This window comes from Equus quagga, chromosome 10, assembly GCF_021613505.1.
Source record: "Equus quagga isolate Etosha38 chromosome 10, UCLA_HA_Equagga_1.0, whole genome shotgun sequence".
Taxonomy (NCBI): domain Eukaryota; kingdom Metazoa; phylum Chordata; class Mammalia; order Perissodactyla; family Equidae; genus Equus; species Equus quagga.
In genome coordinates this window covers 42,237,692-42,254,045 of record NC_060276.1, presented here as the reverse complement: position 1 = coordinate 42,254,045, position 16,354 = coordinate 42,237,692, and the positions used below count along the sequence as shown (strand labels likewise).

Sequence of the window (16,354 nt, the reverse complement as noted above, 5' to 3'; positions counted from 1 at the left end):
TCAAATCTGAACATTTACTGGATATTTGATGATATTATGGGATAAATGTTTATTTATACGTGTGATAATGGTATGAAGTTATGTTAAAAAAAATTAAGTCCTTTCTTTTAGAACTCACAATGAAGTATTTACATTCTGTATGAAGGGGTTGGTGGAAAGTGGGTGAGAGTATAGATAAAATAAGACTGGACACGTATTGATAGTTGTTGAAGGTGGGTAATGGGTACACAGGGTATGTTATACTATTCTCTATATGTTCATCATTTTCCACAATATAAGACAAAATTTGCACAATAAAGGAAAATAAAATCTTAGTACACCTACCTGGCTCAAGAGTGAATATCTACACAGCCACAACAATATAAACACTAAATATTAATTTAACCAAAAATTGTGCTTTAAAGATATAATAGGAAGGGTAGTTTGGGAGGAGAGACAAAATAAGAGAGAGAAATTCTTACATGCTGTAACTGGAAGTCAACATATAACATGTAAATTTGATAAATCAAGATCTATCACAATAATGTACTATTTAGAAATATGGAACACCAGAAGAAATAGCTAAAATAATTGCTACTGTTTCTGGGGAGGAAGACTCAAGAGTAAGGGGGGGTGGGGCAGAGGAGCACCATTTTTCCTTACTAACCTATTAGTACTATTTGTCTTTTAAAACTATGTACTTGCATTTCTTTGATAGTATTTTAGTTAAAGACCACTTCTCAGGTCTCAGTGCTTTGGCTGATAGCTCCCATAAAATTCACATTTTGACTCAAGCCTCAAGAATAAATATTTAAACCTCAAATTGGGGCAGACCAGGGTTAGCCTATCATCTTAATGGAATGGAGTGTCATTACCAGTAATAGAGAAAAGGACATGAAGGCATAAAAAAAAAGAACAGCCCAGTGTCTCATATATACATATTGTACATATATAAAAAATACATATATGGCATGATTATTATTACAATGGACTCCTGGTCTGTATCTAAGGACCTACTGGATTGGATCTTAGGTCCAGCACAAATTTTGCAGGGAGAAAGAATTTATCTGGATAGATGTGGAGGGCAGAAATATGCCCAACAGAAGCTGGAAGGGCTAGAAATTTGGGTAAATATTCTGAAGTATTCATTCACGAAACATTTGATGAGCACCCACTATGTGTACGACCCTGTGTTAAGTAGTAGTCTACAAAATTAAACAATATACAGCTGCTACCCCCCCAGGCTAGCGTGGGAAGCACCAATGCACGACAATGCAATACGGTGTAACAAGTGCTACAAAAGGAGATATGCAACGAGACACGCAGGAGCACAGAGGTTGGGAATCCCTCATCACACTGAGCAGTCAGATACGGTTTTCTACAGGATCTGAGGCTTGAAATGAATCTTAGGGCATAAGTAGAGGCCAGGTGAAGACGACTGAGGGCATTCTAGAGAGAGGACAGCCTCAGGCAGGAGTGGGACAGCCTGGCAGGGTAACTCTGGTTCCATACGAGTGGAAAGAGGAAAGCAGGTGAGGATGCGGCAGAAGATGAAGCTAGGGACCTTATCATGAAGATCTGCAAGCGCAAAGGAAGTGCACTTTAAAGGAATTTAAACATTATTCTAAAAGCTGTTGGGCAACTACTGTAGAATTCTAAGCAAGAGAGTGGTATAATTGTATTTGCATTTTTAATTGAAGTAACATTGGTTTATAACATTATATAAATTTCAGATGTACATCATTATATTTCAATTTCTGTGAAGACTACACCATGTTCACCACCCAAAGACTAATTACCATCCATCACTGTATCCATGTATACAGTTATTTGCATTTTACGGACAGCTCTGGCTGTAGTGTGGAGAACACACAGAGCCAGGAGGCTGGAATCAGTGAGACCAGTTTGGAGGTGAGAGAAGATGGTAGCTTGGACTAGAGTGGTGGTGGTGATGATGCTGGTAGAAACAGAGAAGAGGGTGGGGTCAAGGTATTTGTAGAAAGGAAAACTGACCAGGCTTGGAGATTGATTAGATGTAGCAGAGGAGGGAGAGGGGATTAAGACAGAGGAGTCTAGATGTTTCTAATACATGGTGCTACTACTTACCAGGGTGAGAAAAAAGAAGCACATTTGGAAAGGGAAAAGGATAAGTTTAACTTAGGGCAGTGGTTCTCAAGTGGAGGCGACTGTGCCCTACAAGAGACACCTGGAGACATTTTTGGCTGTCATAACTAATACTATCTAGCGGGTAGAGGCCAGGGATGCTGTTAAACATCTTAGAATGCACCTAACAGCGCTACACAACAAAAAATTATCCAATTCAAAATGTCAATAGTGCAGAGGGCCGGCCCCATGGCCGAGTGGTTAAGTTTGTGTACTCCTCTTCAGTGGCCCAGGGTTTCACCGGTTCGGATCCTGGGCACGGAACTAGCACCGTTCATCAAGCCATGCTGAGGCAGTGTCCCACATAGCAGAACTAGAAGGACCTACAACTAGAACATACAACTAGGTAGTAGGGGGCTTTGGGGAGAAAAAGAAAAAAAAAGATAGGCAATAGATGTTAGCTCAGGGCCAATCTTTAAAAAGAAAAATAGTGCAGAGGTTGAGAAATCTTGATCTAGGGCAATACTGATTTGAAGAGTTCTGCAGGACAGCTAAGTGAGGACATTCAGCAGCTTTTTGGAAACACACCTTCTGAAGTTCAAGAGGGAGCTGGAATGCAAATATAAGTTTAGGAGTTGTCAATTTATAGGCAGTTATTCCAGTTATCAGCTAGAGTTGGGTGCAGTCGCCCATAAATATATTAAAAAAGAAAGCCAAGGACAGAGTCCTGGGGGACACCAACACTTACAGTCAGAAAGGAGAGGAGAAAAAGATCCCATGAGAAAGACTAAGAAGTGGCCAACGAGACAGGAGGAAAACCATCAGAGAATAGTATCACAGAAACCAAACAAAGAGAGCGTTTCAAGGAGGGAAATAAGAATAAGTGGTGCCAAAGGCAGAAAAAAGTTGAGTAAGTTGGAGGCAGAAAGCGTCCATTGGATTTGGCAAAATGAAGGTCATTGATGACTTCTGCATCTACAATTTCTACAGAGTGTTGGGGTCAGAAGCAAGAACCATCAGATTTTTTTAAAAGATTGGAGATATTTAATGTTTATGAACTGAAAAAGCTGAAAGAGGGGGGGGGAAGGAGGTAAAGAAACAGGACAAAGAGGGTATGTAATGAAGGAGCAAGGATTCTGGGGAGGGAGGAGACGAGTGGAAGATGGTATTTCAAGGAAGGATAGCCTTGGACAGGGGAAGGACCTACTGCCTCTCACTGACGTACGAGGAAAGGAGGGGTAAGATTTCAGCAAAATTGGTAGATGGTAGGAAAAGCAGCTAAGGGAGTTCTGATCTGATGGCCTTCATTTTCCAGTGAAAAACCAAGCACAGTCATCTGCCAAGAGCAGGGGTAGGGGCAACGGGGTAGGAAATTTGAGGAGAAATAAGAGTTTAGAATAGTCACTGAAGAGAATGGGAGAAGAAGCTGAGAAGGGCCATGTAGGATTTCCGGAGAATGATCCTACAAAGGGAGATGTGTCCTAGCAGGGAAATCTTGGAGGTCAAGATGTGGCCTATCAGAAGGCACCACCCAAGTGTCAGAAACCTGAATCATTAGGAGGGTGGGTGCCAATGAGAATTAACAGGGAACAAGAGCGTCAGTTGGGAGTCCTGTTCAGTCCTCATGAGTAAGTCTTCTGCCTTTTTTTTTTTTAAAGTTTCATGAGGGCAGACACCATGTCTGTTTGAGTCACCATTGGATCTCCAGCTCCAAGCACACTGCCTGACACATGGTAGGCACTCAATCAATAGTGGGTGCATGAAAAAGGATATAAAAATGTCTCAGAGGCCAACCTCATGATGTAGACCTTACCACCACTCCTACATCTCTTATTTCTCAATTCTGTTTTACCGAAAACACTAGCCTTCCGAATATTTCAGACACCTGCCACTTGCTATTCTGCCCTCATCAGTACCTCTCTTTCCTATCATTTCCCTCCTAGGAAATTCCCTGGATGCTTGACATTTGCAATAATGGATGGAGTTCTCTCTCCTCCTCTCCACTCTCCCTGAAATGAAACACTAGCAATGTTCTCTCCACATTAAGAGGTGCGCTTTCAGAGTAGAGCCCCTCCTGCCCTGTAGCACTAGAAGCAGCTCTACTTTTAAACTGTCAGGGGCGCTGTCGTTACAGACTGCAATACCGTGGGTCATCTTCAATACGCCCTTGTTCCTTATTACCTGGGCCACTTGATTATGTTTCTCAGGCATGTTTTTCAGCTGGTTAGACTGTACACAGACGATGTTCCCGTCTATGGAAAGAAAAAAGAATTTGATTTATATGGTATTCTTCCTAAAAGATTATTTAGAAGAAAATGTCTGGCAACTCAAATTCCCTCCTTCAAAGAGGCATATGCAGATATGAAGAAGCAAAGTACCTAATTCAAGCTCAAGGCCACTTTTCAGACGAAACCTGTTTCCTGGTCTAGCCATTAAGAAGCTTATCCGTAAAGGAGCTAGTCTGCAATATTTTCTCTCATGCCACAAATGTGCAGTATGACAATGTCTGCTTTCTGTTCAGATTTTAAGATGGAAATAAAATGTAATGGGTTTTGTTTTTCTGTTGCTGAATAATAGGACACTGACATCATATACTCATTTAATTCAGCACACGGGGGGGGGGGAAGCCAAGTGCCTGCCCTAATGAACTATAGTTTAAGGCATATGGATATTAAACAGTGTGACTAATGTAAAATGATGGTGCTTCAAGTGGATTTATTGAAAATAGGCAAACAGAAAGTTCAGGAATGGAATCTGGGAATGGATACTGGAATTAAGTCTCAGAAATATGCCACTGTGATTTCCCTTACCAGCACTCACCACCCTCACCAATTCTTTTAAGGCAGATTTAATCTCAGAAAGCACTAGTTTTCAGGGATATGGGGATGTGAGATAGAGAAGGCAACTCTCTAATAAGGAGGAGACTGCTCCCAGAACAGAAAGTAGCATAAAATGATGATGATGACAGAGCAGCAGGAACAACATTAGCATTTACTAAGTGCTTACTAAGTCTCAGGCATATGGCTTTCAGAGGAAGAAAGGGCGAGGGTTGTGACTCCTAGCACTATAATGATAGCCACCAAAAAGTATCCACAATTAACCCTGTGCTCATGTTCTGCACCAGACTCCCATTTACCCTTCTCCTTTGGAGCCACGGTATTCCCACTCCTCTCCACTCCCACTGACGCTGGTCTCTGCCCTGTTCCCTTTCCTCTCATTCCTTGGTTTGTTATTTCTACTAGTCACAGCCTTTGACTGACCTCTCCAAGTTCCCAGATAGTACCCCACGGTCTTTGGATTGCCATCTGGACCTCGATTCACAGAGAAGGTGGACTTATTTCGATAGCCATCGATGACAGGCTGGAGAAGGTACAATGACAGGAGAGGGAAAATAGGTCAAATGAAACCAAGGAGGACAATAATACAGGGAATGAAAGAATGTTCACTGAATGAGAACAAATAAATGCTTGCTGGAAAGGTATGGCATAGGGGAAAGTTCATGGCTGAGAAGATCACGACACTCCATGGATACTCCATAGCAGACAGGAGTTCCAATCTTGTCATAAAGCAGGAGTCAGCAAACATTTTCAGTAAAGGGTCAGAGAGTAAGTTACTTTAGGCTTTGCAGGCCATATGGTCCCTGGTGCAACTACTCAACTCTGCCATTCTAGTGCAAAAACAGCCATAGACAATCCATAAACAAGTGAGCTTGGCTGGGTTACAATAAAGCTTTATTTACAAAACCAAGCGGTGGCATAGACATGGCCTGAGGGCCACTGTTTGCCAACCTCTGCCATAAATTAAATTCTGCCTCTCTAAGGCCTCACTAGGTTTCCAAGGTCGAAATCTTTCTAAGGAGGTAGTAGCGTAGTGGTTGAGAAAGTGGGCTTTGCATCGGATAGACCTGAGTATAAATCTCAGTTCTGGAATTTTCTAGACGTACGTCCTTGTGCAAATTACTTAATCTCTCTGAACTTAAATGTCTTCATCTGTAAAAGGACAGTGTCTACCCCTCAGGGTGACTGTAAACAGTAAACGAGAAAATGATGCATGTTAATCACTTAGCATAGACCCTGATCCCCAGCAAGTGCCCAGTAAGTATTGACTGATATTATTAGCTATTAAGCGGACAAAGGAGATAAAGGATAGGGAGGTGAGGGCTTACAGAGGGTATGATAGGATGGAGAAGACAACAGAGCCCCTTGGATTTAGGTGCAGCTGTTGTCACGTTGACTCCGTTGAGCATTTGGAGATAAGACTCTAGTCTTTGTAAAATTTTCTTCTGAGCTTCAAATTTCACCTGCAAAAGAATACAAGCAATGAAACAAAAGACTTTCGCAGTATCACCTCAAAGAATGGAAAACAAACAGGATAAGAGAAGGTTGTCCCACTGGTTCTTGGGTCATGGTCTCAGCAGATAAGGAATCCAGAATGATGGAACAGCAACAGATCTAATAAGGTATTGGCAAAAGGTCAAAAGTGAGCTCTGTTTAAGTGCATCATTTTATCTGACCTTTCAGACTGAACACTCAAGCTATACGCCAGCACTGTCCAGTAGAACTCGCTATGATAATGGAAATGTTCTATGTTGGTGTTATGTTCTATGTAATATGACAGCCACTAGCCACATGTGGCTACTGAGCACTTGAAATGTGGCTCGTGTGACTGAGGAACTGAACTTTTAATCTTAGTAAATTTTAATTAACTTACACAGCTCTGCTATAACGTGACATAAGCGTTCCCACACCATGCTGTGCAAAATCACTCAAAAAAAAAAATCACAGGGCTCATGGGAAAAATGGGGTTGGGCACACACATCCCAACACCTCATCAGTAACACACAGAGAAAAGATAGGAACCTAATAAAAATAGTACAGTTTTATAGGTTAAATGGTAAAGAAATGTATAAATATTACAATAAGGATGGCACTTTACCCTGACAAAGACCTGAAGTTTGCTTGTAGAAACGGCTGCCTACTTGTGAGTTATCATGAAGTGGTGAATGGAGGGTTATGTGACTGGAACGAAAAATTCTCACAGCAGACATGAATGGATGTGGCTCATAACACACTCAGCAAACTGAGGGAGCAGGTAGATGTCTGAGGTGTGTGCACGTGTTCATTTGATGTACTCTTATGCAGCTCAGTTGAGCTGGGTGCAGTTTCTTCTTTCATCTGGTGCTTCCCGCGGATGAAATCACTCCTAAGCAAACGTGAAATCTGCATTATGTTTAAATTGCTCCCTAATATACCAATCTGTTGGGACAAATTTCCGTTTTCAAAACAAGCATTATAGCAGAATTGACTGTATTTAAATTCAAATAGCCACACGTAGCTAGTGGCTACCGTGTCAGAAAGTGCAGCTAGATATGAAGCGGCAAGAGCACTTGAAACTCACACACACAGAGCTATAAGAATAACAAAAAGGCAAGAAAGAAAGGAAATAGGCATTTGGATATATAGCTGTAGAGTTTGGAAGACGTAACTAGCCTAAAGTTGAAACTTCAGAATCATTAGCATATTGAGTTTAAAGGGCCCATTGGTGTCTGGGTAGAGCTGTCCAGTTGAGCCGCCTCCAAATCTAGCACCACCCACTTGATGGAACGAAGGAGTGAAGACTTCAGCTGGGTTCCTACCTTGAGCTGTTCTTCATAGCTCAGCCTCCAGAGTGGCGTCACAACATCGGCCAGCCTTGAATAAATAATTCAGGCACTTCATTTACTACATAAATACATGGTGAGCACCTATGATGCATAAGTACTTCCTGTCACCATTTTCTCTGGCATTTTACTTATCATTCAGAAGACATAACTCTCACGCCCCCGGGGAGACAGAGTCTGGGAGAAGAGCCCATTTTGGTCCTGTCTACTTAACAAAGCAGAACAGGTGGGCAAACCTAATACAAGAAAAATCCAGATTTATCAGGGGGTAATTAATCATATTATAAAAGGCTTCACTGTTGGGTTCCTTTAAATAGCTCACCTCCCTAATGCTTTTAAAATATAATTTGATTTAGGGGCTGGCCCCGTGGCCGAGTGGTCAAGTTTGCACGCTCCACTTCAGGCGGCCCAGTGTTTCGTTGGTTCGAATCCTGGGTGCGGACATGGCACTGCTCATCAAACCATGCTGAGGCAGCGTCCCACATGCCACAACTAGAAGGACCCACAACAAAGAATATACAACTATGTACTGGGGGGCTTTGGGGAGAAAAAGGAAAAAATAAAACCTTTAAAAAATATATAATTTGATTTAGAAAATACATTTGTTGCATAAAATGAGGTATATCTGTGTTTGCATGGCTGCAATGGGACTATTCATTTCTAATCCATCTAATCTCTCTCTGGGTCCCTGGCTTTCAGCACAACTGCCCTGGACCTTTCTAGGGACAAGGGTCCACTTTAATATCTCCTTTCTACAAAAACACACAGAAAGGCAAGGAGAACATTTTCTATAACCCCAAAGCATTTACACCAACATTCCTTAGATGTCTTCAAGTTTGCCCTTGGTATCCTGCCTGAGGTCCCCCTTGGAATCCTTGGAATGACACATTAGTTACATCAGAAACACAGAATTTCAGGGGCCGGCCCATGGCGTAGTGGTTAAAGTTCCATGTGCTCTGCTTTGGCAGCCCGGGTTCACAGGTTTGGATCCCAGGCACAGACCTACACCACTTGTCAGCCACGCTGTGGCAGTGACCCACATACAAAATAAAGGAAGACTGGCACAGATGTTAGCTCAGAGCGAACCTTCCTCAGAAAAAAAGAAACACAGAATTTCAGCAGGCCTGGAGATTCAGACTTGCTAAGGGGAAAGGACATCAGCCTGGGGCTTACCTTTCCTGCCAGGAACCATCTAGTGGTCCAAGATGACTTGGTTTCTTTTGACTTTTCTGTCCTCTTTGACACTTCTTGGCTATCACGTGGGTGAAGTTTCCCTTACATGCTGAGCCCAAAAAGAGCTGTGACCAACCTGGAGGTTTTCTGGCACACCAGGGGAGCAGTCCTGGTTTGGAGAAAATATCCGCCCTGGAGAGGAAACATCTCGGGCTGTGCATTGGGACTCTTCTCTTAATACCCGCCAACCACAGAAACACTGAGATTCACCTGCATGAAAGGTGGACATTTAGAAGTTGGGAAACAGAGGCACAATTCTCAAACCTTTTATTCATCTGCAAACCTTTATGGAAGCCCAGCGCCTAGCACAGTGCCTGGCACAGAGCCAACACTTGGTAAAAGCAGACCTGCTGAGCAGAACTGAATTACTGCGGGCCAGGCACTGGCTTAGGCTCCCAAAATAAACAGATGAGGAAAATATAGTCTTTGTCCTCCAGAAAGAGTTTAACTCTCTAGATACACTTCTATTGCCATCTTCTACCCTCCTACCCAACAACTAATCGATCAACTATTCAGTAAGCACTTACTATGTGCCAAGCACTGCACCACAGTAGATATTGGAGGGATTACAATTTAATTAAGTGCGGACAGAGGAAAAGATAATAAACAACACAATATACTTGGTTCCTAATGAGCACTCAGGAAAGACTTCCCAGAGCAGGCAGGCCATGCACTGGGTCTTAAAGGATGGCAGGGAGGGGGTGAACCAGGACAGTGACTAGACTGGTCTGCCTAAAACGGCAGCTCATTTAGGGAACAGAGGAGATAGTGCTGAAACGTTATGCCAAAGAGAGATCAGGAAGCACTTTAATGCCTGAATAAAATGTAAACTTCATTGTGAAGGCAACAGTAAGTTGATGGAGGCTTTACATAGAAAAATAAAGATGAAGTAAGGAAACTGATAAGCGAATTCGTGGTTGAGGCACGTGTTCGAAATGGTAGGTCTAACAAGTGAATACAGGAGCAGGGCTGCAAGTCAGGAGAGAAGCCCGGGCTACAGACTGGGTCAAGTGTCTCTAAGTTAAAGTACACACTGTACGATTTTTTTTTAAAAAAGCTTTCAGTAAAGAGAAGAGCAAAAAGCCAGAGATTAAAGCTGGGAGAAAAGCAATGTTTGGAGAGCAAGAGGAGATGCTGGTGACCCAGGAGAACCAGGAGAGTGCTGAGCTTGGAGGCCAAGGGAGATGCCTTCCAGGAAGGCAGTGACAAATCCAGTAAGTCTGAGGCCAAAGAAAGAAGGGAAATAAGGTAATGGGAAGTGGCAGGCAGTAGGGACAAGTGGAGGTTTGAGATCTTAGGCGTGCAGACCTGGGCGGTCCCCTGGTTCCACCACTTACTAGCCAGGTGGCCTCTGGCAAGTTAAGCATTCCCTCTGAGCTTCCTTTTTCATCTGTAAAATGGAGATGATAATAGTACCTACCTCAGATAGTGGTGTAGGAGTTAAATAAAGGATAAATTCATAAAAAGTACTTAGCAGATGATCGAATAGAGATGATGTTTGTAAAGCTCTGAGCACAGTGTCCACTACCTGGCAAAAACTCAGTACCTGTTGATTTTAACTCTCATGATGTTTAAAGACAGTGTGGGACTCAGTGGGGGTGGCAATGAGGGAGGGGAGCAGGGGAAAGGGACAGTAAGAGTAACTATGGGGCAAAAGCTGGAAGAGTCAGAACAAGTGGAGGGCCTCCTTTTGCAAAGAAGAAGCAACTCCTCTTCCTCCAACACAGGACTCTGTGTCGTTACCTTTTTACCTTATGGCGCCAGATTACTGCTGTGTAACTTTTTTCAGTACCCAGGACACATGAATGGACTTGGCTGGACACCTTACTGATCTGCCGTAAAATTACCTTTTTGCCCCTGCCCTCTACCTTAGATTTCATACCAATGTTAAGTCATACCTTAATTCAGAATGATATATATTTAAAAGCCCAATGTATATAATAGATTTATTAACAAAGATTCTCCCATGGCTCCTTCTATTACTGGGAAATTAGTATGCCACGATCACCAGGGAACTTAGAGGATGCTGACATGAGTGCTGTAAAATTTAGCCCATATACCATTTTGTATGTTCACCAAGTACTAAAGAAAGTAACTGCCACAGCATGGAAGCATTTTGGGGGATTTCAAATTTGGAACAGAAGAAACTGAAGCTGGCCCAGAGTTCAGGTGTTTATGATACCCTCCACCCAACTCCCAGGAAGAGGCAAGTCGTTAAGAACATGGGCTTTGACGCCATGTTCTAATCCCAGCTCTACTCACCAGTGTTGTGACTTTGGGCAAGTTACTTAAGCGCTACGAATCTCAGTGTCACCATCTATAAAAATAGGACTGATAACACGTATCTTTCAGGGTTGTGGTAAGAATTAAATGAGCTCATATATCCATGAAGTGCTGAGGACTGTGCCAAACACCACAGGTCATCATGTGTCACCACTCTTCCTGAGGCTCTGAGTCAAAGCATGTCACTTGACTTCTCTGTGCCTCAACAAGTCCAACCTGCAAAACTGATGAGATGTATAATGCACACAAGTGCTGAGGATAAGTACGATTATGTGGGAAACTTAGAAAACAATGCACACAGAAAAAGACTTTCCTAAACTTCTACACTAATGCCTGCTGGAGTGCAGTAAGCTTAAGCCCTGCCCTCGTCCACCTGTTATTACCATCAAAAGTGTGTGACCTGTGATGGACATTTTTCCAAGGTGAGACAACTATATGTATTTGATACGAAGAAAAGCAAAAGCCGGAGAGAGGAAATGAATGAAGAGGCAGGAGAGAAAGAATAAAGGATGGTTGGGGGAAGAGTGGGCTGAGAAGGCCAAGACTACAGGGGGAGGGAGTGGTGCTGGTCCAAGAAAGGGGCCCTGGCCCTCCAGCTGGCAGAGAAGGATGAAGGAAGCTGCAGGCCCATTTGGGAGTTGGCAGAGGAGAGACAGGGGAGCTGAGGAATTTAAAGATAGCTATCCCTACCCCACAAGATTTAGACTTTTTTGTGTGTGGGTCCTCTCACTGGTGACTGCCACCACGACTGTGCTCCACTTGCCCTGTACCCTAGCAGGAGGGCCCTTGTCCATATAGGTTTCTTCCTCCAAATTGTCAGGTCTAGCCTAAAACAGGACCTCACTATTTCAAGGTGCCAACGAGTGATCTCTACTGGTAAAGAGCCTTTCATCATATTTAGTAATTTATGTGAAATACACTTTTCAAGGCAGCACAGTAATATTAGTTAAAGTGAGTTACGTTTCTTTGTTTCTTGACGTCAGAGGGGACATTTGTTCACAGAAAAGACTATTTTATTTTCATAGTTTCTCCTATTTTAAATAAAATGCTTGGGTTAAAAAAAAAAAGTGTGTGACAATTACTCTATTTCTGCCTCAGGAATTGATCGGGAAGAGACCCAGGGCCCAGAGCTGCCAGATAGGAAAGTACACAAACTCTCTAAGGCTGCAATAGCTAGCTGACCTGCCTGAAATGCTCAGGGAGGTTCAAATCAGAGACTACGTGGCAGGTGTCAATGTGCAGTGCCAAGGATCTCCTTGGAGCAAAATGTTCACCCACAGACAAGGGTCCTGCTTACACTCTCTGCTCAGCCCTTCATCCAGTCGGCCTGGCCCCAGACACGGTTCCTGGCTAAACCAGACAGACAGCTGGCTTTACCGCTGCGTCCTGGCTGCACCCCACATGCAGTCAGGTCCTTCCTTCCCCCATCAGACCCCTTCCCCAGCCCCTCCAGCCCCCTCTTCTTTCGGCAAGTCCTGCCCACCGGTCTGCAGGAAGGGTTACCAAACAAGAGACACTAGGAAAGGCTACCATTGACCACGGGCGGGAGGCACGGCCAGGGAAGACCAGGAAGGTGGAGGGACGAGGTCGGAGCACAGGCGGACGCAGAGCTGGACGCGACCGGGAGCAACCAGCGGCGGCGGCGGTCGCATCCGCGTCCCCAGCCCGCCCGCTTCTCAATTCCCCGCCCCGCGGGCACTTTGGCGTAGAAGCAGTTTTCTGTACAGGAAGGGTGAGATCAGGTTTTGAGACTCTCCATGGACCCTCCTTACCTTCGTAACCAATAAATCCTCTTACAAACCTAAGGCGGCAAACGAAAAGGCCAGCGAACGGTCCGAACCGCACCCGCTGGGGAGTCACTTCCTGGTGTGCAGGGCGCCCAGGCTCGCGACGCACCCGCCGCGGGACACCGGCTCCGCGCATGCGCCGCCGGCTTGCGCGCCCAGGCGACGGGTCCCCGAGAGCCCCCTCCCTACTTCGCCGGGGGCGGGACGGGCTTCTCTAGAGACCTTCCTCAAAAGCACTCATCGCCCTATTGCCCACCGCCTTCCCTCCCTAAGCTCCCCTCCTTTCCCCGCGACCCCGCCCACTGCCTGCTCTTTTCACTGTCCCGTCCCGTTGGTTGAGCTGGATAAGCTTCCAAAATCAGAGAGAAATTCTCACTGTAGTGCTCCCCATCGCAGGGACGCTTGCGTTTAAGCCTTTGAGCCAAAAGAGTGGTTTTTTTTTTTGTTTTTTTTTTTTGGAGGAAGATTAGCCCTCAGCTAACTACTGCCAGTCCTCCTCTTTTTGCTGAGGAAGCCTGGCTCTGAGCTAACATCCGTGCCCATCTTCCTCTAGTTTATACGTGGGACGCCTACCACAGCATGGCTGCCAAGCAGTGCCATGTCCGCACCCGGGATCCGAACCAGCGAACCCCGGGCCGCCGAGAAGCGGAACGTGCGAACTTAACCGCTGCGCCACCGGGCCGGCCCCGAAAGAACGGTTTTATAATGGTGGTATTGTAGGCATCAAAGCCATAACGAGTTGGAAGATTGGGAGATGAAAGGCAGGATAGTTTCCTCAAGTCACAATGTTTGGTCAAAGTCAGCTCTAGTCTGAGTCATAGGACTTTTCAGGCATTCTTTCTCCCTCTGTTTTATCAGAAAAATATTGTTATGACAAGATAAACCTGGTTTCTTAAGCGGATCCCACGCAAGGCTGCTAAAGCCTAAAACCTCAGGGAAAGAATTGTTTTTCTTCAACTACGGAACTCAGAAGGGGGCCAGCCCAGTGGCGCAGTGGTTAAGTTCGCCTATACTGCCTCTGAGGGCCAGGGTTCACCGGCGGGGATCCCGGGTGCAGACATGGCACCTCTTGGCACACCATGCTGTGGTAGGCATCCCACATATGAAGTAGAGGAAGATGGGCACGGATGTGAGCTCAGGGTCAGTCTTCCTCAGCAAAAAGAGGAGGATTGGCAGCAGATTTAGCTCAGGGCTAATCTTCCTCAACAACAAAAAAAAAAAAACCGAGAATGAGGCCAGATACCAGTAGTTCATTTACTAGCTCCTGGACTACATTCAATGATTCCCTTAATTTTTAGAGCCAAATGAGTAAGAGAACGTTGAAGGATGCACACAGGTGTGTGCTGTAAAAAAATTGTTGCCTTAGAATAAAATTTACAGCAAAGTGAATCTACATTACTTTCAAAGATTGGCACCTGAGCTACTGTTGCCACTCTTCTTTTTTTTTCTTCTTCTTCTTCTCCCCAAAGCCCCCCAGTATATAGTTGTATATTCTAGTTGTAGGTCCTTCTGGCTCTGCTATGTGGGATGCTGCCTCAGCACAGCTTGATGAGCGGTGCCACGCCTGCACCCAGGATCCAAACCCGTGAAACCCCGGGCCAACAAAGCAGAGCGCACAAACTTAACCATTGGGCCATGGGCTGGCCCCAGTGAATCTACATTTAATGACACTTAATATTTATGCTTAATAGTAATTGGCCTTAAATGGAAAGCACCTTATAGTCAATATTTCACTTAGTTATTCAAAGCATAACATGCCTATTATGTGCAAGGCAATGCATTAGCCCTAGTAAGTACAGCAGTAGATTAAACATGGCCCAGTAACTCAAATAACAGCCAACACTGAGTCAGCCAGACCAAGGTTCGAAGACCAGATCTGCCACTTATAAGCTGTATGAACTTGGGCAAGTTACTTACTTGCTCAGTGCCTCAGTTTCCTCATCTGGAAAAAATGTCCGTAATACGGGCACCTACCTCATAGGGTTGTGATAAAGGTTAAATAAGCTAATACATGCAAAATGCTTAGAAGAGAGTAAGCACACACTCAATAAATATTAGCTATTATCACTCAAAAATAATTTTATATACTGTGTGTATACACACACACGTACATATATACCTTTTTAAAAAAAAAAAAATCTTTTACTTCCCATTCTACAGGCTTGAGCAGGTAAATGCTTGATTCAAATGGCAGCCTTCCTAACTGTTCTTAAGCAAAATCTAGCTCAAATCACTGCTTCGGTTCCTAGGCCCACACAACACTACCGAGGGAGAGCAGGCCAGAGAATGCACCTTTGCTTCTCTTCTCCCCTTCTCTTCTTTTAGTCCCTCTTATGCAGATAGCCAGTCCTACTCCTTTCCTCACCTCTTCTCCTTTCTTCTCCTTTCCATGCCCTCCTGCTCCTTTATCATTTCTCATCTTGGCATCCTTTGTTGTGCCTTGCACAGAGCCAGGTTCCCAATAGGAGCTCAATAAATATTTGATGAATTGAACTGAATCCCACCTTGTCCACTGAAAAGGAAGGGGCATATTGTCACTCACCCCCGCCTTTACCTGTTCTGAGCATCTAAGCAAACTCATTTGAAGCAGGTCTGTCATTTGAGAAGGCAGAACCCTGAGGGCTAAAGAGAGAACAGAGATTAAGGAAGCTATAATGTAATTATTTAGCCATTAACCCTTTTATATTTATTTAATCTGATAGCATGCTCTTCTATAAAAGAAAAACCATTACATTTGTAAGAGGGGGAAAAATATCCCACATTACAGAAAAAGTTACTCTTCAACCAGAAAGTCAATAAATGGACATGTCATAGGTGATGACCAATATTGTTAAATTAAATAAGAGCTGAAACCAAGATAACCTTTGCTTAACTTTGTTATCAGCAAACCAAATCACAGCAAAGTGAAGTCTCTAGAAATTTGTCAAACATTCTCATTTTGATCTAAGGAAGAGATTTCTGAGAGGCTACAGCATTAGCTCTCAGAAATAACATGTATTAAAATCACTTGGGGGTGCCAGCCTGGCGACATAGTTGTTAAGATTGCGTGCTCCACTTGCTTCAGTGGCCCAGGGTTTGCAGATTCAGATCCCAAGCGTGGACCTACACACCACTGAGTGGTGTGTGGGTCTGGCATCCCACATACAAAAAAAAAGGAGGAAGATTGGCACAGATGTTAGCTCAGAGAAAATCTTCCTCAAGCAAAAAGAGGAAGATTGGCAACAGATGTTAGCTCGGGGCCAATCTTCTTCACCAAAAAAAAAAAAAAAAACACTTTGCAGTTAGGGCTGGTTTGGTTCCATTAACCATG

General features: G+C 44.1%; 1 protein-coding gene across 6 annotated transcripts in view; it reads right to left on the bottom strand.

Annotated features, from left to right (window-relative positions):
- The window catches only part of TRMT2B (tRNA methyltransferase 2 homolog B), a 38,002-nt gene extending 24,738 nt beyond the window's left edge, over positions 1 to 13,264 (bottom strand). The window contains exons 1-7 of one of the 6 annotated variants that reach the window (XM_046673158.1): positions 13,030 to 13,073; positions 11,237 to 11,481; positions 8,915 to 9,184; positions 7,718 to 7,772; positions 6,248 to 6,382; positions 5,343 to 5,442; positions 4,264 to 4,334 (exon numbers count right to left, since the gene is read on the bottom strand). In XM_046673158.1, coding sequence (XP_046529114.1) covers positions 4,264 to 4,334; positions 5,343 to 5,442; positions 6,248 to 6,382; positions 7,718 to 7,772; positions 8,915 to 9,135 — 582 coding nt within the window. In that variant the 5' untranslated portion in view covers positions 9,136 to 9,184; positions 11,237 to 11,481; positions 13,030 to 13,073. Of the gene's footprint in view, positions 1 to 4,263; positions 4,335 to 5,342; positions 5,443 to 6,247; positions 6,383 to 7,717; positions 7,773 to 8,914; positions 9,185 to 11,236; positions 11,482 to 13,029 lie in introns of all 6 variants that reach the window. The other 5 variants (XM_046673160.1, XM_046673156.1, XM_046673157.1 and 2 more) reach the window with 5 other exon arrangements.
- Positions 13,265 to 16,354: the final 3,090 nt, after the last annotated feature.